The following is a 20,966-nucleotide window of genomic DNA, read 5'->3' as shown; positions in this document are numbered from 1 at the left end:
TATTTTTATTTAATTTACTGCGACCCAGTGTTAGCGTATCTGAATATGGAACTGATGTTCATTGTTTCACGTCACCTCACCTTTAAAACAAAATCGCACCCTGCACTTTGTGGTCGTGGTGTGTTATAAGAGTGAACTGTCAAAATCTGGTATCCGGTTTGACAATAAAGCCTAATATTTCGCAGTTGGAGCTGAGTATCTGTCTTTTTTTCTAACCTGTTATTTCAAAGTTAAAGATGGATAACGTTTGTGTAGTTTAACGTAGAATTCAACAAAACTATTTTCAACTTCCGTAACTTAAAATTTTAACCAGTCCATTAAGCACATTTTAAATGTTCATTTTTAGAAATCATAATTTATTTTTGCCACTTCAGTATTGGAAAATACACATTCCTTTAATTTTTTTTTTCAAAATTGAAAAGTTAAGACCATTACTGTTTTGAACTGGAATAAAATAGCTGCTTATAAAGATGTTAAGTGTTGTTCAATGAAGATTGAAGAATGTATTTACTGAAACCAGTTGTTTATTTTATTGTAATATAGTGGGAAAAAAACGAATATTTAATTAGAAATAGTTGATTAGTAACATTATTTTTAATCTAATAAAGGCTCACATAGAAGAAAATACAGCTATTCAACATTATGTATTTATTTCAAAACACCTACAGTTCACACATATACAGTCATTAGAAGTAATCAATCACTGTAAAACACTGCAACATAACAGATATTTTATCTCTAACCTTTTGTAATTATCAATGGAAAAACAATAAATTTTAACAAGTGCCGATAATAATTTAAGTTCCAATAAGCACACAACTAACTTTCATAAGTAGAAGGTTTGAAATAAAAAGTAAAAAATAGATAAAAAATAAAATTACTTTCGATACAACAGACACATTTTGTAAATACTGTACAAAGATTAATACTTTTGCAGCAGACCCCAGTGGCACAGCGGTTTGTCTGCGGCATTATAAAGCTACAAATTGGGTTTCGCTACCTGTGGTAGGCAGTGCACAGATAGTCAATTGTGCAGCTTTGTGATTAACTACAAAAATGTTCACAGCAGCTTCTATCAGTTATCTTTTCAAATTTATATAGTGATTGTGACGGTGAGATCGCTTGACGCACAAGTTTTCTGTTACCAACTACTTTTGTCTAAATATCGGTGACGGTTTTTAAGAAAAAGTAATTTGTCTCGTTGCGATAAAACACACGTTTAAATACAACCATTTTAATTCTGTAGAAACTTAGGGTCGTCGTGCTAGAGAAGTATAGAACCATCTCTTTTTCTCTCAGTCGAAAATTTATAGTAAAGAATAAAACAAGCAATCATTGCTAGTTTGTTTGTTTTAGAATTTCGCGCAATGCTACATGGGGGCTATCTATCCTAGCCGTCCCTAATTTAACAGCGTAAGGTAGCTAGTTAGTTATCATCACCCACCACATAAACTTAGGTTATTCTTTTACCAAAGAATAGTGGGATTGATCGTACACGATAACGCCCCACGGCTGAAAGAGCGAGCATGTTTGGTGTGACGGGGATTCGAAACCGCGACCCTCAGATTAGAAGTCGAATGCCCTAACCATCTGGTCACCGATGCTCGTTGATAGTTTAACAATATTAAGAAATAATATAGAACTAATTTCTTCATTAAAAGAACAGAGTATATTTTAATTTTTATCAATCTAAGCATTGAATTATAGTAAAATGATTATAAATTAAAATGATAATATGAACTAAACATTTATATTCGCACACAAATTAACACAAGGTGGATGTCTTTGATATAAAATATAGAAAAAAGGTGGAAAATATGTATGAAAGCACTTTGTACACAAATTCTGCAAGTGTAGTACAAACAAGAATACATGTAAATAGATATATTACTGTTCACATGAGAACAAATGGCATATTTACACCTATATGTGGTGCAAAAGACGTTAACAGATAACGATATGTACATCACGTTCATATATAAACGGATAATGTAATAGCAAACTTACTTAAATTAAGTAACATTTCATCACAGTATCTTATCTTTAAAAAACCTGTGGTCAACGATAGCAATTTTAACTCATTTTCTGAAGATCAAAGGTGTTTGTTAACTTTAAGACCTATAAATAGTAAGATATCTCATGAACATACGCTATTAAAACGGATAGTTGTTTTGTTAGTTATAAGTTTCTATAATTTAAAGTTTTGTGTCATCAAAACATATTTACGATATCCTAACACACGTTAGGGTTAAGATGGAAAAGCAAAATTTTGATAATTGGTTACCTAAATCTTCGTACTTAAACATACAATTTCTACAACCATACAGGTTGATATCATTATGGGTAAATAAAAGGAACATATTATATATATGTACATATATCTTTCTTTTTATAAAATTATATACAGTTAGAAAAGCATAAAACTTTCTCAGTTACTATATATCGTCTGGCAATTTAGCGACCACAAAGAATAGTATGATATACTGTAAGTGTTATTAAGTGACAACTCGCAACCGAACACGTTTCGATTTATGAATACAAAATGTCTTCCTATTTTATGTTTTTACGTTTAAATCGAGGTTAGTTGTAAAATCTTCTCAGCTTTACTGTTATTAAGTTTAAGTTTATCTAGTTTCTACAGCACGTGCAGATTATTACAAGATTTTGACTTCAGGACAGTCTTTTCTAACAGCTTCCTTATAAGAACTTTAGCCTTGCAACCAGTAGAAGACGAAGTCGCCAGTGGCGGACCAGCCAAGGTGACCGATTCTCTCTTCCCGTCTAACTGTTGACCTTTCAGCCGGATCTGGCTTAAGATTCCAACCAAGAGCTCATCAACATTATGGTTGATTCCCACTGATGTCTCAATGAACTTGCATCCAACAGAGATGGCTATAGATCTAGCATCTACATAAATGTTAACAAATGTGTTGATTAATTGTAGGAATATAATTACCTTTTAAAAGCAGTCGTTTCGTGTCAAATAAGCATATGAATAAACAATGTAGATAATAAAGTTTTCAGTCTCATGAATGAACACTTACTAGAACACACTTTGTCAAGAAATGAATTTTCTAAATTGAAAGGATAACTTATAACACTATTTAATAAAATTTTTACTTTTTCTTGTTCCTGGGTGGAAAGTGTTATTTTCCAATTGTTTATGCCTAAAGTAAAGGGAAAAGACCTATTTTTCTCTTAAAACTTTGCTTTTGTGACCTGGGAGCGAATTACGAAAACATGATGAGAGACTATATTTGGGAGCTGATACCTGAAAGTGATTTACATTACAGTCGCAAATCTCGAAAAACTACTCACTTCTAAACATTTTTGTATAATTTTAGTATAAATACATGTAAATTTTGATTCACATGTTGTTTTATTCAGACCTTATGTAAATGAAAATGTGCAAATTTGCCAGTTTTTACAACGAAAATAGGTTAATTTTTAAATTTCATTATCAAAATCACAAAAGCAAAGTTTGAAAGGAATAATGGCCATTTTCTGTACTTTTACAACATACGCAATTAAGAAATAACACACACTATCCAGGAACAAAATTTGTGTTATATAGTGTAATCTTCGTTCATCTTCTGATTAACGATTAAAATGAGAAATTTTCATGTAACACATAAAGCTAATCTTAGTTAGATTTAAGTTACATTTAAACATGACCACGTAAACGTACCTTTTGTGCTGACCACCCTCAGTCGGGCTAAATCTGTTTTGTTTCCTACTAAAATAACAGGTTTGGGGTCTCTCTCTTCGATATCGTTCATTTTCAGAAGAGTGTCTCTTATTCTACGGAAGCTTGTCTTGTCACACGAAGAATACACAGTGATGATAGCATCAGCGTTATTTAGCATTGTTTCCAGTGGTTGGAAGGAATCCTAGCATAGATATATATGTATATTTATATATGTGTGTGTTGCAACTAAAACACCTACAACAACTAAATAGATAGAAAGATATATAATGCTTTCTGAAATATTACACCCGTTTCGTAATTGCTTTAAGTTAAAACTAACAACTAGATTTTTACACTTACTATTTTTGTAGGGAGAGTGTGTTCAACAAACAGTAGCTCCGACTCCTCCCCATCTAACACAACAGTAACCAGTTTTTCATTTTCATCGTCTACAGTGTAAAAAAGAATATTTAAAACCTTTCAAAATGATTGATTCGACCCAATATAGGACAAAGTTAACATGTTTCATGTACTTAACTTAATCTTATTATCATAAGTTAGTTTCACGATTGGTTAAAACATAAAATATTAACCACCAAAGTACTATTGTAATACTGCTAATGAGATTGCACATGTTTTAAAATTAAAGCTATTGGAAAAAAGCGATCTCACATTATTACTTTGACAGTTCACAAAAATTTTACATGACACAATACCTTGAATCCAAAATTGAAAGAAAATAAATAAATATTAAAATGAAGTTTCAATTCTCAACACGAACATTTGAGATGGGATCATCAAATATTTCGTTTAATACAGGTTTGGTTGTAACATACTTAACTAAACAAAAATTAATAAGCTTTTATTAATAAGCTGTTATGCAAACAACACATTATATTTCGGGTCATTTTATATGTATATATGTTTTATAAATTATAAAGTTCCAAAATAAGTATGAACCATGTTTTGTTTGCATGAAGTTTTTCTTATTTACAAAAAGAGAAAACAATTGAGAGTTTTTCAAGGACCAGATCTTATTTTGTATCTTATAAATCAATATATGCCCCCCAAGTGGCACAGCGGTATTTCTGCGGTCTTAAAATGCTAAAAACCGGGCTTCAATACCCGTGGTGGGCAGAGCACATGCAGCTCTTTGTGTAGCTTTGTGCTTAATTACAAACAACAACAACAAATCGATATAGAAATTACTTATAACTAACATCAAGTTTGTTTGTTTTTTAATTTCGCACAAAGCTACTCGAGGGATATCTGTGCTAGCCGTCCCTAATTTAGTAGTGTAAGACTAGAGGGAAGGCAGCTAGTCATCAACACCCACCGTCAACTTGACCGTCACATTATAACGCCCCCACGGCTGAAAGCGCGAGCATGTTTGGCGGGACGGGGATGCGAACCCGCGAACCTCAGATTACGAGTCGCACGCCTTAACACGCTTGGCCATGCCGGGCCATTGTTAGTTTCGTGTTATTAGGATTAGATTGTTTTTCGTATAGCAAAGCCACATCGGGCTATCTGCTGAGCCCACCGAGGGGAATCGAACCCCTGATTTTAGCGTTGTAAATCCGCAGACTTACCGCTGTACTAGCGGAGGGTTAACATCAAGACATTGTACACATTTTACATTAATATTATATCAGTACGCTTGCTACTTCTTACCCAAAGAAGTATCGTATGCACAGATATATTCCGATGTTGTGAACTGAGTTGTAAGAGCCGATTTGCCTACTCCGGGGCATCCAAGTACCAGAATCCGGTACCTAACGGTTGAACAAGCGGGTATGTCGGAAGACTCGACCGAGAGATCTGGAGCAGGAGGTTGTGACCCGCAAGATGACACGCTGTGAGAACTATAAGATTTGGAGCGAAAAGAATCACCTCTGTTGATCACGCCTTTAGGTGTAATAGAAAAGTTACGGAGTCTTTTATAGTACTCTCTCTCCTCTTCTGGGAGAGGAAGAGAATAATTGGAGGAAGATCTTTCAGGAAAAGTATCGTCTGTGACGCTATTTATCCTCTGTCGAGACCTATTAGCGGGATCTAAGGACTTCGGCCTATGACTGGTTCTCACGGACTGAGAGCGATGGATAAAGTCTCTTGTAGTTTCATTTTTGCTTCTATTGATTCTGGTTCCATAGGATGGTCTAACTGATTCAAGTTCATCCTTCAAACGACACGGACTTTCTCGATCTTCCGGAGCGGAAGAGCCAGGAAGCATTACAATCGGGGCCGTTTTCCTTCTTATTCGTATGGCCCTTTCTCTTGAGCCTTTCTTCTTTCTAACCTCCAGATTCATGCTGACCTGGGTGTTAGAAAAAGGAGCAGATGCAGTTCTTGAATATGGCATATTCCGTGCCTCAGTTTTTGCCATAATGTACTTAAGAGAACAAACCTGCTTCAAACTGTTAGACCAGAAACAAGTGAACGGGAAGGTTGGTTATGGTTATCTGTAATCTTATTTTACTTAAATACACGAATACAGAAAAACGTCATTCACATTAAGTAAGCGACCAGCTGCAGTACTTTATAAAGGCCATGTGGATCACGTGAGTAGCATGAAGATGTCACAGCTTATTTTTAGCATCAGGCGCGTTTCCTCACTAAGTGTAAGCAGCAAAACTGGCTGCTTGTATGACAATTTCCAGTAACTAACGTTCTCTAGGGAATTAGTAGAAAGACAGCTTACAACAGAATAACACGAATGTGTGTGAAAATCCTTGAACATTAATTGATTTTTGTTGTTGAGCGCATATCTATATAGTATGTTATTTGTAATATGCCCACAAGAGGTATCGAAACCTTGTTTTTAGCATTATAAACCTTTAGACCTACAACTGAGTCATTGAAGGGCTTTGTTTGATGTTAGAAACAAAGCTACATAAAGAGCTATCTGTGCGCTGCCCACCACAAGTATCGAAACTATGATTTTAGCGATGGAAGACCGCAGACATGCCCCTGTGCCACTAGGGGGATTGAATGTTATAATTTTTTTATTAATTTGTCGTAGTGTGTGCTTGTGTTTTCTTATAACAAAGCCACAGCGGACTGTCTGCTGAGCCCACCGAGGGGAATCGAACTCCTGATTTCAGGGTTGTAAATCCAAAGACATACCGCTGCACTAGAGGGGGGCCTTTCGTAGTCAAAGCCGAAGAAAAATACCTGGTTGTTCTGTTTTTTATTGTTTAAAAATTACTTAAGAGACATTTATATGCACAAAACCAGATATACAATGTGGAAAAAAGATTACAAAATCAAAATATCTAAAAATACTATAAAGGTTTTTTTACAGAAAAAATAAATGAAAATTATTAAATTGTACAATAATTAGGTAATAGTTATAAAAAACAATATACATTAGCTAAAATATTTATTATAAGTTCAATGTTGGCAATCACACGTAATTACTTCATGAAATATAAGTAGATAATACAAGTACATTGATTATCTGCTGGATAATTTTCTCTCATGTTACGAACTCATCCGGGCTCGAAAATTTAACCCCGTAATTTTGAATACCTATCATCTGTAGTCCTGTTCTCGTTTTTCTGGCATCAAGAGAATGTCCACGATTTATACCTTGGTTTCAAAGCCGGTTTACTTCCTGTTTTAGCGACGATCACATTATTTCTCTCTCGACTTTATCGTGTTAGTCTATATTCGTTTGACTTGCATAATCGCTTTTGTGTGCTGTTCTTTGACACTTTGTTAGCAAACATCATTCACAATAAATTTTAAACTGGCAGTGTGTCTTCTTAATAGCAATTTAGAAAGCCGTAATGTTGGCTTTTAGTCCAGAAAAAAATGACTTGAACAGGATATATTTTATATGTTCATACAAATATTTACACCTAATGTCTACAGATCATAGGAAACTTTTTTGCATACATCTTATATTAATAAGTCATTGACTGCCAAAGTTATGGTTTAAATATACTGAACATTCCTAGAAACTGAGAGACGGTTTCAAATGATGAAGGAGAGAAAGCAAGATAGTTCTCTATCCTTCCCCTTCTATAAACTAATTTATCTCTTACAGTCGCGTACGCACAATAATTATTCTTTCCTTCATTCATCTACCTTTCCTTTGTCATTCCATAAAAAGCTCGGCATGGCTAGGTGGATTAAGGCGTTCAGCTAGTAATCTGAGGGTCGCGGATTTGAATCCCGGTCGTACCAAACATGCTTGCCCTTTCAGCCGTGGGGGCGTTATAATGTTACTGTCAATCCCACTATTCGTTGGTAAAAGAGTAGCCCAAGAGTTGGCAGTGGATGGTGATAACTAGCTGCCTTCCCTCTAGTCTTACACTGCTAAATTAGGGATGGCTAGCACAGATAGTCCTCGAGTAGCTTTGCGCAAAATTAAAAACAAACAACAAACAAACATTCCATAACCTATTATCAAAAATTAATTTATTCTTAAAAGATTTAAAACTTTCATCACTTTTTGTCTTGATTTTTCGTTTTTGAGACCTCCCTTACATCTTTAGAAAAAACACACTCAAAATAAAACCAAACTCAAGTGTTATAACATACAACATCTCCCTGAATTTGCAAAGATAAGTTTTATGCTTAACAAGAAATCTCAATTGCAGTAGAAAACTACTAATGGAAAATTACATTGAGTAACATCGTAGACGTTGATTCACCATCTAAAAATAGCCCTTTGAAACAATGCAGACACTACTTAGGTATAAGTTAGTAACATCATCGGCACCATCCCTAATACAGTATAGCGCGACCAGACCTTTTGTTGATAAATTATATTCTTCCATTACGACCGTAGTCCTATTGAATTAGAGGCGGGTAGGAATTCTGTTCATAAATTGATTAAGATAATAACAAGAACTCAATCGAATCTTTAGCCTCATGTTCAATAACTATTGAGCAATGTTTAGTCTCTTTCTTTTTACTGACTTGTCTCTGTAGGTGTAGAATATTATATATCTTCAATATTATTATTTTAGATGTTTCTCAGCTGTTCTATTCTACTAAAATACACAAATATACTATTACTGTAATGACACATTATGCATTATTATTTTTTTTTATAAATAGTCTACTTACATGCATTTATTAAGATATTTTTTTCAATTTTATTTTAGATACAGTACTGTGCAAAGTATTAGAACAATAGAATATTTCGTCATTCTTTCCTCTTGCTGGCCAATTCTTCCTTGTAATTACAGAATGTAAATTTAAGCACTGTGTTTATGCTTCACTGATCTCTGTTGACAAATGAGGGTGAGAATGCTTGTTATTCGTTAGAATTCCCATATACATGTACCAATAACTGTCATGGTACCCATCCAATATCATAACTATAAATAAAGCAGTTAGCGATAATGGTATATGCCAGAAGAAATCAACTTAATAGCACTATATAAATAAATCTTGATAAAAATAATGTTTAACACCATATATTAAGTTTTGTTGTCCTGCCACGGCCCAAACACTGTCAGGTACACCCTATGTCGTGAGGTCAAGACAGGTAAATTTTAAAATAGGAAAGAAAGAGGCAGAACACCTAAACTTAATGATACTGGTATTAAGTATCTTCTTTTATGTAGCTATCAAGATAAAAGGAATACTGTTAATGATCTCAAGTATGAAACATAAAAAAAACAAACCAAATAGCATAACATTGTCAAAGTGTACAGTATCAGTAAGACTCGACAATAATGGAATATTTGGTGATGTAGCAGTTAAAAATATTGTCAAGAAATTTGCGAAAATGTACAAAACTGAACTATTGATGATTGGAAAAGAATTTTATGGACGGATGAGTCCAAGTTGGAAATATTTGGTTCAAAGCGAAGGTTATACGTTCTACGTCTCGTGGAAGAAAGGTGAAAATACTTACCTCACTGCATAGTACCTACTGTGAAGCATGGGTTAGGCAGTGTGAGGGTTTAGAAGTGCTTTCTTTTCAACTGAGGCAAAGGGAGATATTTTAAGATAGGTGGAATAATCGACCAGTGCAAGTACCATCAGATACTGTTCCATCATGGAAAACCCAGTGTTTTGCGTATTACTAGTAAAGTATTCTACTAACTACCAACAAAATGATGACCCCAAACACTATCTAACCAATCCAGAAATTAGTTAGCTAAGAAAGAAGCTGCTGGAGTCATTCAAATGATGTAATGGCTCCCAAAGAATCCCGTTCTCAATCCAATTGAGCAAATCTGCAATTTGATAGTTTAAAAACTTGACAAAACAACAGTTACTTTCAAAGAAACTTTATGAGACTGTATTAAACACATTTAGAGTGAAATTACAAATAATATTTTGATTAAATACGTTGCAGAAATAGCTGAAAGACTTTCTGCAGTTATTAAAGCAAAATAAGGACACACACGATATTAATTGCTGTCTAAACTTAAGCCCTTTCACTGAGTTTCTGTTGTACAAAATATGACGATTAATGAAACTGAGATATTTAAAATGTGATTTGCCTTCCATTGTTTTTTAAAAGTAGCCTGAAATCTAATTTTTGACTTTGCCCTAGCACTTTTGTACGGAACTATATACATGTCTCAATCAGCTTGAAGAGACCTCAGAAGAGGAGTTGAAAGATTTTGCCATTTACTTAATACTTTAGTACCTTATTCACAGAAATAAGAATTCGAATTTATCTTCTTTCTTTCTGCAGCATAGATATTATTGCTCTTAAAATACCTAGAACATTACGGTAGTACATACACAAAGGGATGTTTAAATTATCACGGGGATATTATTAAGCAAAGCCTTTCTGCTAGCAGGATATATGTTTACAATTTCTGTGATACAGAGGTTGAATGCATTATTTTGTTCTTCCCATTCGTTTTTGAACAAATTTCAGAAGTCATCTTCCTGGATGTAGGCACAGAGCCCCTATTTACTTCGCCATGGTTACATTAGCATAGATGAGTTTTAACTATTAGATCAAAGCCTTAATCGTAATTAACAAATGCAAAAACAACACACAAGAAGGAGTATCGCCGAAAGATTATCTTGTTCAAAGTATTCCCCTCTTCCCTGCTTGCTTTCCATAGTTTATCTTGAGAACGAAGACGACAGTTTCCAAGTCGTTACGTCTTGAGACTTGATCTATGTGTCTTCTTATGCAATAACATAAGAACCTGTTTTATGATGCAGCTCCTGAAAGTGTGCGACGGTTTAACGGTGAGTATGACTAAAAGTCTAACCTTGGCAAACTCCAACATTATAAGATTAGATTAAACGGTATTTGTGCTTTTATTGGGTGTCTAAAAGTAATGAAACTGTATGGCCAATTTATAAGAATGAAGTGAAACGATGGACAAACGTGAAGCGTTCATGGCTGTAAATATTTAAATTTTGGAATAGTAAAGCAATATACTATGATTAAATACAGCATTTACACTACAAAAATAAAAAATGAGGTAAAATCTCACTTTCGATTATTATTACAATGCTGGTAAGATCCAAGGAAGTTGCACGCACTAAAAGGTTTTTTCTAAGACAAATTAATAGGTTAATGGTCACAAAAAGGGATTTTGAATTTTAGAAAATGTTAGGAGATGTTCAAAAATATGCGATGACAAAAACTGCTAAAGGAGAGAAAGGAGAATCCACCAATTTTACGCATCTTATATCATGAAATTTAAAACCTATATCTTTTAGATACCATACTACTTTTATTTGTCTAGTGATATCGTATGAAATTACTTAGTTTTTAGATACATATTCTAACTGAAACATTAAATAACTGAACAATGTGGTCTATTTTACCTTAACTTATAAATTTTCCCATCTTTTTTTTTTTGCTGGGTCTTTGGTACTTTCGTACCTTATGCATGCTATTAAGAATTAGAACTTCTCTTATTTCTTTCTGTAGCATAGATATTATTGCTCAGTTATTTTTTCACTACTTTTCAAAGAGAGTTTCAAGTTCCATCATTAAATTGTTCTTATTTAAATCTTCAGAATAAATTTGATCGCATGTCTCAATGCCAATGCCATCTTGAGAACCTGAAGCAGATGGTAAAGAAATGAATCATTTATGACATTTTTCTTTTGTTATTTTTCGCACTCAAGCCCACGTTCACTTAGTAACGTTTCATCATGATTTGCTCTTCTCTGTTGACGGGAGCAGACACCTGGCTTTAATCTTTATCTGATTTTGCAACCAAGTAGTTCAATTTTAAGACCCTTCCAAAACTATTACTAGAAAAGCGTGTGAACGTACATAATTGTTCTTATTGAGAATATTAAATCTGTCTGCTATTTTGCATTCATCAACCCAAGTTTTAAGCAACTGTTTACCTTTCATGCGAAATTAAAGAAAACTTGTTGCTGTTTTTAATGCAGTTAGAACAAACAGCCATAGAACATCTATGAACAACTGTCATGATGACATATTTTATATAGCATATGTAAAGGAAAACTAACCTGGAAGCAATAAGAGATAGCATGATTCCATCACAGTTTTTAAAGGAAGGTGCACGGTTCGCGAGACGCTCGCAGAGATCGAACAAAAAGTGAGCTACGAGTCGTGTAATATGCACAAAGAAAAACCTAATAGTTGTAATAGTTTTTGGTGAACTCATACCCCTTTTTCCAGTTGCGTGCTGTTTCCCGGGACACATGGAGTGTTTTAACCACTAACTTTTGTGTTTATGGATTCTCACTTATTACAAAACATTGCTGCACTTTGCTTACCACGGTTGGGAAACAACTTGTTGCAAGTCTCTTTGTGTATGGTCCTAGTGTCTCAAAATGATCCACGTATCTTTGTTTTTCAGTGTAATTAAGTATGAAGGATACCTCCGTCTTGAAAATTCTAAATTCCCATTGTGGATACATCAGTATGATCTGAGAGTGTCAGTACCTTGTATCCGAAAGTGCTGTCATATTTCCTTCCGAAACATATTTTAACACATAGTTCTAATGCTTACTCATCCATCAAAACTTTGAATTGGCAGTGATTGTTACGTAACTGGTTTATTTGCATTTTAAAAATCGTTTTAATATAATGTACGCAATTCTTCAATATAGTCAAAATAATTTTATTTTCCTCGCCAATAATCTTTTCTTTGAGTTTAAAAAGTCCTAGGAAGAAATTTTAAATACATGTATATATCTAAATATATATAAGGAGAAAAGGGAAAGTATTTTAATCATTGGTATATTAATAAAAAAACATAAAATTTGGAGCAACAACAAAATTCGAAAACTTTGAAATACAATCTGCTGAAGGAATACTTGTTCAGGGTTTGTTTATAACTCAATTTACAGTTTTTAGAGCAATTTCTACAACTATGAGATTTCCGAATAAAAAAATACATAATAAAATTTGTAATCAGCCATAATACAGGAATCAGAAGTAAAATCGGTTCATTGAGTAAATTTTGGGTTATATCTTCGAATCAATTTTATGTCAGTGCTGTTAAAAGTTATCTCTTAGTTTTTCTTACCAAATATAGGCTTGATTTTTAATTTCCTGATTCATCAAATTTAATAGGTAGTTGTTACGTATTATACTTTTTCTCGGACGAGTATCCGATTTATTTCGTTGCATATTAAAATATCATATTGTTTGCATTTTTAATTTAAAAGTTAATTGAATATTGATATTTATCAAATTTATGATATTTGCCAACAAGATTTATACACACAATTTTATTTCTTAACAACAATATATTTTAATATACAAGTAACAATATGGACATTTAAGTGTTTTGCGCATCTGTCTGCGTATTCCGTAGTTCCTTTAGACATTTGTATCAGTAATAAAGTAACTGGCATTTACTTGTTGTTACAATAGAAATAATAAATATGCAATTAAATAATTCCATGTCTTTTCAATTTGTTGTTAATACAGATCTGTTAAGAAAGTCGTCTCATTCGTGATACTTCAACAGTCATCTTTTATCTCTATACGTATTTGACAAAACAGACATGTAGAAAGATTATTACAACTATAGCTTGTCTTATATAAGCTTTTAGTGGCTCAGCGAAAGGTCTGAAGGATTTAAAATCTGGGTTTCAATACTTGTCATGGGTACAGCACAACTCAGCTCATTGTGTATCTTTGAATTTAACAACAACAACAACACACATAAATACAAATTTATTCCCCTGTAGTAGTTTTACAGTAGTATGTGTGCGGACTAACAACGCTATAATTTGAGTTTTAATACCCGTGGTGGACAAAGCACAAATAGCCCATTGTGTTGCTTTGTAGTTAACTGAAAACAAACAAACAAAAATCTTGTATATTACAAAGATCAAATATTGAACCAGATGCTTAAAGAAAGAATGTATAAAATATTCATTTGACAGACGTTGTATTTTGTAAAATAACTTTTAATAATACATTCGTAATTAAAATGATTCTAGACCGTAGACCTCCAGTTTATAATCAGTCATGTTCGCTCTTCATATTTGAAAAAAATGAAGTCACTAAAGATACAATTAACACATACGCAAGACTTGTAAAACATCAAATAGGCGACAACTGTGGTTACATATTTAAACAGGCCCTGCATTGCCAAGTGTGTGAAGGCGTTCGACTCGTAATCCGAGGGTCGCGGGTTCGACTCCCGGTCGCATCAAACACGCTCGCCCTTATAGCCGTGGGAGTGTTATAATGTAACGGTCAATCCCACTATTCGTTGGTAAAAGAGTAGCCCAAGAGTTGGCGGTGGGTGGTGATGACTAGTTACCTTCCCTCTAGCTTTACACTGCTAAATTATGGACGGCTAGCGCAGATAGCCCTCGAATAGTTTTGCGCGAAATTAAACAAAACAAATACACATTTAAATACATAATTAACTATAAGTTAAAACTTTCTGTAACCTATACAATTTCAATTATAAAAGAAAAAATATGGCGCTTCTAAACAGCACGCATTACTTGTAATGTGTAGTCTGTGTGAATAAAAGAGAAAGACCTTTTACAGATCGAGGAACAAACCTTGAATAAGATTTAATATTTAGCAAATTAAACGGAAGTATTTATGCAACAATTTACTGTTTTCATTGGTATTTATTTCTATTCTTTACCCATTACAAATTTTAAATTCTAATTTAATTAGATCAGAATTATTTCAATAATATTTGCTGTTTAGAACAGATAATAACATATGTACAAGTCTCATTTACAGAAATACGTACTAGTTCATCTAAAGCTGGGAATTACTCACCAATCTCCACGTCGCCTATTTACCAGTATTTTAAGAAGATTCTGTAATACGAATACACGTCAAACGATTCACATCGATTTAGTTAAAATGTTTGATCAGTAACGCAATCCTACTATATTCAGATAAAAATAAAGAAATACCCTGAGAGTACACGTCTGAATAGACAATTTAATACAGTCTACTGGTAAAAGCTAGTAATAGGAGAGTTTAGCTTACAGTATGCGAGAAAGTGCATTTCGCAGTATCGATTATAATTATCGCACGGAACACGTCCCTAAATACTTATTGTCTGGTTGTAGTGTTTACAATCAATTCAAGAGTGTCTTTAATTTCTGCCTGAGGATTTACTCGGATAATACAATATAAAAATATAATAGACTACTTATCCTATACACGCTTAGTAGATGTCATAAATCAACTAAGTCACAAAATGAATTTTACCTGGCGGTCACAAAATGAGTTGATTTACCGTGTTAGAAGATGTTTAAAATACTTACAAATGGGAAGTGGATTAGGCCTAATGCTGGGAGTTTACGACAGTTTGTAAACAGTATCAGCTCCGAATCTTAAATTTTCAGTTTTTCTTGCAAAATTTTGGCCTGGCATGGCCTAGCGCGTTAAAGCGTGCGCTACGTAATCTTAGGGTCGCGGGTTCGCGCTCGAATCGCGCCAAACATGCTCGCCCTCCCAGCCGTGGGGGCGTTATAATGTTACGGTCAATCCCACTTTTCGTTGGTAAAAGAGTAGCTCAAGAGTTGGCGGTGGGTGGTGATGACTAACTGCCTACCCTCTAGTCTTACACTGCTAAATTAGGGACGGCTAGCACAGATAGCCCTCGAGTAGCTTTGTGCAAAATTCCAAAACAAACAAACAAAGTTGCAAAATTCTTCTTCACCTTAATGGCAAAAGATTTACCTTAGAATATTTCCAACACGTATTCATATAAATAGTTGATTCAGAAAGATGCATTGTTTCTTGTCTCCTCATAAATGAACGGTAAGCTTAGGGACTTACAATGCTAAAATACAAGATTCATTTCCCCATGGTATACAAAGTGCCAACAGCCCATTGTGTTGCTATTAACAATACACTTAAAACTACATCGATATTTTATTTATTTAAATAAGTGCTTAACCTTTATTGTCTCAAAGGATAGTTTATTTTGCTATATCATATAGCAGCTAGTTACTTATGTTTCTATATAATTGCGATTTACATAGATTTTAATATATCATCTCTGATTGGTTATGTAGTCACATATATAAAATATAGTTATATAACACAGTGGTATAAAATTCCAGAATAACTTGCGTGTTTTTTCTCCGCACCCCACATATTTAGACATCCAGGTTTATCTTTCGATTTATAAAACCTTTACGGTGTTTTCACTTTTAAAGGTTCTACCCAATGACTCAGGTGTAAAATTGAGGAAGTATAACATTTAAAATCAAGTTTTGATACCTTCGGTTGGCACAGGGGAGGTAGCTCACCAGGTAGTTTTTTTGCTTAAATATTAACAAAACTTGTAAATATAATACTAAGACAGAAATTTTAATTCTTATATTATGGCTTTTTTAATCTACCTCTACGCAAGGAATTGAACTTCGGATGTTAATATTGTAGTTTCGCAAAAATTACTGCTGTCCTATCGTGTGAATGTTTTTCTTTGGTCATTAATACTCTTCTGAAACTGTTTATCACGCATTTGCTTGCGCATATGTGTAGGAGGTGCTCTGAAAAGGTTTTATATTTATATACTATATATTTTTATTAATTGGAGTTCATCTTATGGGCATTACAAACGCAGTAGATAACGAAGGTTTAGTCACTTCAATATATACCTTCTTCAACCCGAAAGTGAGAAATAATTAATTACCAATGGGGTCCATATACAATTGTGTTTGTAAACCCAATAATTCTTTTAATGACTCTAGGAGTAGCTAGGTGCACCAAAAAGGTATAGACTAAGTAACTTCACTACATTAATGGAATTGTATTTATATACTTAATTGTCAATTCCTACCCTCCTGTGTCTCAGAGGTAAGACTATAGTCTCATAACGCTAAAAACTGGTTTTTGATACTCGTAGTGGGCAAAACACATCGTATATTGTGAAGCTTTGTGTTGAACAACAAACAAAGTATAAATACAAAATGCTAATACTACTAAGGTTAATCTTCTGATTCACACTTTGTTTTTTCAATAAAACACTTGTTGTTCATCTATAGTTCTACTTGACTGGGTTTGTTTACGCTAGAAACATGTGAATAAATGTGCTTGATATTGCTTACAGATATTTGTTTTAATGACGTCATGGTTTGAAACGCTTTTTTTTTTCTTCATTTCATTTATGTCTATTATTTGTATCCTTACATAACTCCCGGATATGAGGTTTTATTCTGTTGTCTGTGTTTGCACTTATGCACTTATGGTAGTCTCTTAAGTTAGTGTTTTAGTGCTCAAATAATGAATTATCCACAGAAGGTTAAGGATTGGATTCAAGAACTATATTACTAGTGTCACTCTGTCTCCAAGTTAATTGATTTATGAGGTATAAAACAATAAAAAAAAATTGCTTCTTTTACTTGACACTGAATTTGACGAGAACTGATGGGTCAATATACTTATGAATTTGCCATGACTGTAACCAACGTTTTTTCCTGTTTAAAAACTTGCTGCATAAATGGTTATATCGTTGTTTTTAAACAAATTAAGTAATGTCAAACAACAAAATAATGTTAATAATTACATTATTTGTTCAATGTTACTCTTGCCAACTAATAGATTTTTACCTCAAATTTACTACAGCGGCAAGTTTACGGACTCACGCTAGAATCTGGCGTTAGATTCCCCGCGGTATACACAGCAGATAGATTAATGTGGCTTTACTCTAAAAGAAATAAAAACTAAACTTCGCTCTGAGGTTTTTGGGTAGTGTGCATGTAACTGTATTATTATTATTATTAATTGTAAATTCACAAGCTCATCAGAATGAAATCTAAAAAGGAAAGTAAAAAATGTTCACATCACCAACTTGGTTGTACTGAAGTATCACTTTTGATTGCTCTATCTTTTAAATTTCGATCTAAAAGATTCCAAAGTCAGCAAATGAAACAAATAATCTGAAAGTGATTTTGGTACAATTTTTAAATAGTCTGTTAAATTTATTTTGACGAAGGTCAGTTTATATTATCACTGTAAACTTGGCCAAAAAGTATTTAAATAAGAGAAGTAACGGGCAAAATACACAACATGTTCTTTACAGAGTATTTTAGCAAAGGATACAAAGGACGATGGTTTAACATCTAAATCACCATCTTCAATAATTAAATCAACAGTATTTTTTTTTTTTACTTTCGAAAAAGAAGCATGTATTGCTTTTCGCTTCTGGTATTCATTAAATTCTTTTTAGAATTTTTAGACAACTCTCGTTTCCCAGTTAATATCCTTATTAAAGGATATCCCATCATGTATGCTTATATCCACAATAACTATATCTGTTGCATTTAAAACATATTTTCGCTTTGCAATAGAAATTAATAGAAACATCTTCTAATGTTTCCTTAGTGTTCTATGTTATAAACAGAAACAGCACAAAGGAAAGTAACAGAATTTTATCCAGGAAAGGGAATAGATTGGTCAAAGTAAAAGCGAAGAATCTTGAATAACTTTGATACAAACATTTCGTCTTCACAAAATGGAAACATCAATCCACGCCTATCGTCTATATATTGTTAGTTAAGTTAACAGTTTTGACAAATAATCGAGCTTGGTCTGAATCAGTTGCGAATTTAGGTTTGAAATATTAATCTTCGTCAGTTAGACCTCAAACGTTTCAGGCATTTCACTTTTAAAGTGATTACAAACAGTTGACGATTGTCATCGTAATACGTCTGTTAGTAAGTCTTTACTTTAATTATTAAAAATGTTTATATATATAGATATAAAAAAGAAAGAAAGTTATTTACGAAAAAATGCAGTATGTTATAGATGTTTATTGAAATTTATCGAACTATTATGAATTTATTAAATCTAGAGTATGGTTAACAGAAGCATCTACATAACACAACGATCCGGCATGGCTAGGTGGTTAAGGCGCTCGACTCGTTATCTAAGGGTCGCGGGTTCGAATCCTTATCACACCAAACATGCTCTCCCTTTAAGCCGTGGGATGTTATAATGTGACGGTCAATCCAGCTATTTGTTGGTAAAAGAGTAGAGAGTAGCCAAAGAGTTGGCGGTGTGTGGTGATGACCAGTTGTCTTCCCTCTAGTCTTACACTGTTAAATTAGGGACGGCTAGCGCAGATAGCCCTCGTGTGGCTTTGTGCGAAATTCAAAAACAAACAAACAAACATAACACAAAAATAGATATCAGGGATAGGTATTGTAAATTGAATAAGACAAACACACATATTTATATCATATATCTAACATTGAATGGGCCCGGCATGGCCTAGCGCGTAAGGCGTGCGACTCGTAATCCGAGGGTCGCAGGTTCTAATCCCCGTCGCACCAAACATGCTTGCTCTTTCAGCCGTGGGGGTGTATAATGTGACGGTCAATCCCACTATTCGTTGGTAAAAGAGTAGCCCAAGAGTTGGCGGTGGGTGGTGATGACTAGCTGCCTTCCCTCTAGTCTTACACTGCTAAATTAGGGACGGCTAGCACAGATAGCCCTCGAGTAGCTTTGTGCGAAATTCCCAAACAAAAAAAAAAACTAACATTGAAGCATACAATTGACTATTGATTTGTGAATTTATCTTCAACGAAATTAATCAATAGTTATTTTTGTATCACATATGAGTTTCTTGTACGTGATGCTTTGGAAGTGTTCCAGTCACAGTAAAATAGCTGCGAGTGTCAATTTACACTATTTTGGTTAAATAGGTTATAAACGCGAGTCTCGGTTACGTGAGCTTTATTATTGATAATTTTCAAGTTAAATAATTGGTCCTATTATAATTTTCAGCATTTCTATTATAAAACAGAATAATACAATTCTACAGTAACTAAAAAAATCTGTTCATCATATTTTTGAATTCAGCTCATGGTTTTGATGACGAGTTAAAATTATCTCGTGGTTATGTAACCATCTGTATAGGATGCAGCCCATTATTATTGATTTAATTTTTTATAGCTATTATGACCATCCAATTTAATATCTAATAATAAAAATAGTAAAGTAATTATTAGAAACAGCTTTACTGATTTTGTTCGAATGAAGAAATAATCAAATTAAAATATTTTTAAACATCACTCTTAAACGTAAAGTACTCTTCTACATGAAATTACCCACCATCTTCTCACTCATGAGGTGAGCTTTCGTCACCATAAATGAATAATATATTTTAGGACAATATAATTTGGGAAAATAGATGTTTTCCATCAGAGTTGCACCCAGCTAAGCCATTTTACTTTCTCACGGTCATCTTTACGTAGCTCCATTCAGGATAGAGTATTTGAATTGGTTATGTTCGTGAAGGTGCAAATATTAAAAATGTTATTTAAAAGAAAGTTTTGTAAACAGGTTCAAAATATGAACTCGATACTTATTAGCTTTAGAGAATGAACTGAAATACCACAACATGAGTATATTTGAGGATTTTTTTTGTTTTTATTTGGGTATCGAATGGGTTTGCTGTGTGATTTTATTACATTTTGTTTACAAATTCAGTGTTTTGTTAGAATTTAACAATTATGTTAACAAGTGCTGAAACACACACACGCACAATTCCAACCTTTCAAGTTGGGGTGATTACTCACAATTTCAATGACGGTGGAGATTATTTTAATTAAAAAAAATTACAAATAGGCATATCTTAGTTTCTAAAAATTCGACTTTTGTATGGCTACATAAGAATATGAATTAAGTAAAATATCATAATTCTGTATATTTTGTCGAATTTCAGCACTTTCTACTAGTATTATAAATACTGAACTCAAAAGTTAATAATTTGTGGTAAATTAACAAGTTTTTACATATAAATTATTTAATAAATATAATAAGATGTTATAGTCTGTTTAACCACCAGAGGTTTAAGGCTTAAATTGTAACTATAAAAACGTGATTTAACGTTTTCTATGCCTTGATGCA

General features: G+C 33.4%; 1 protein-coding gene across 1 annotated transcript; it reads right to left on the bottom strand.

Moving 5' to 3' along the window:
- Positions 1–625: 625 nt before the first annotated feature.
- On the bottom strand, positions 626–6,206 carry LOC143232217 (GTP-binding protein REM 1-like). Its single transcript, XM_076467375.1, has 4 exons — positions 5,363–6,206; positions 4,049–4,137; positions 3,689–3,890; positions 626–2,907 (listed from the first exon to the last, which is right to left on the bottom strand). The coding sequence occupies exons 1-4, from the start codon at positions 6,072–6,074 to the stop codon at positions 2,636–2,638; spliced, it is 1,275 nt and encodes a 424-aa protein (XP_076323490.1). The 5' UTR covers positions 6,075–6,206; the 3' UTR covers positions 626–2,635.
- Positions 6,207–20,966: the final 14,760 nt, after the last annotated feature.

This window comes from Tachypleus tridentatus, chromosome 11 (genome assembly GCF_004210375.1).
Source record: "Tachypleus tridentatus isolate NWPU-2018 chromosome 11, ASM421037v1, whole genome shotgun sequence".
Taxonomy (NCBI): Eukaryota; Metazoa; Arthropoda; class Merostomata; order Xiphosura; family Limulidae; genus Tachypleus; species Tachypleus tridentatus.
Note: the sequence above shows the minus strand (reverse complement) of the source record. Positions and strands in the feature narration are given on the sequence as shown.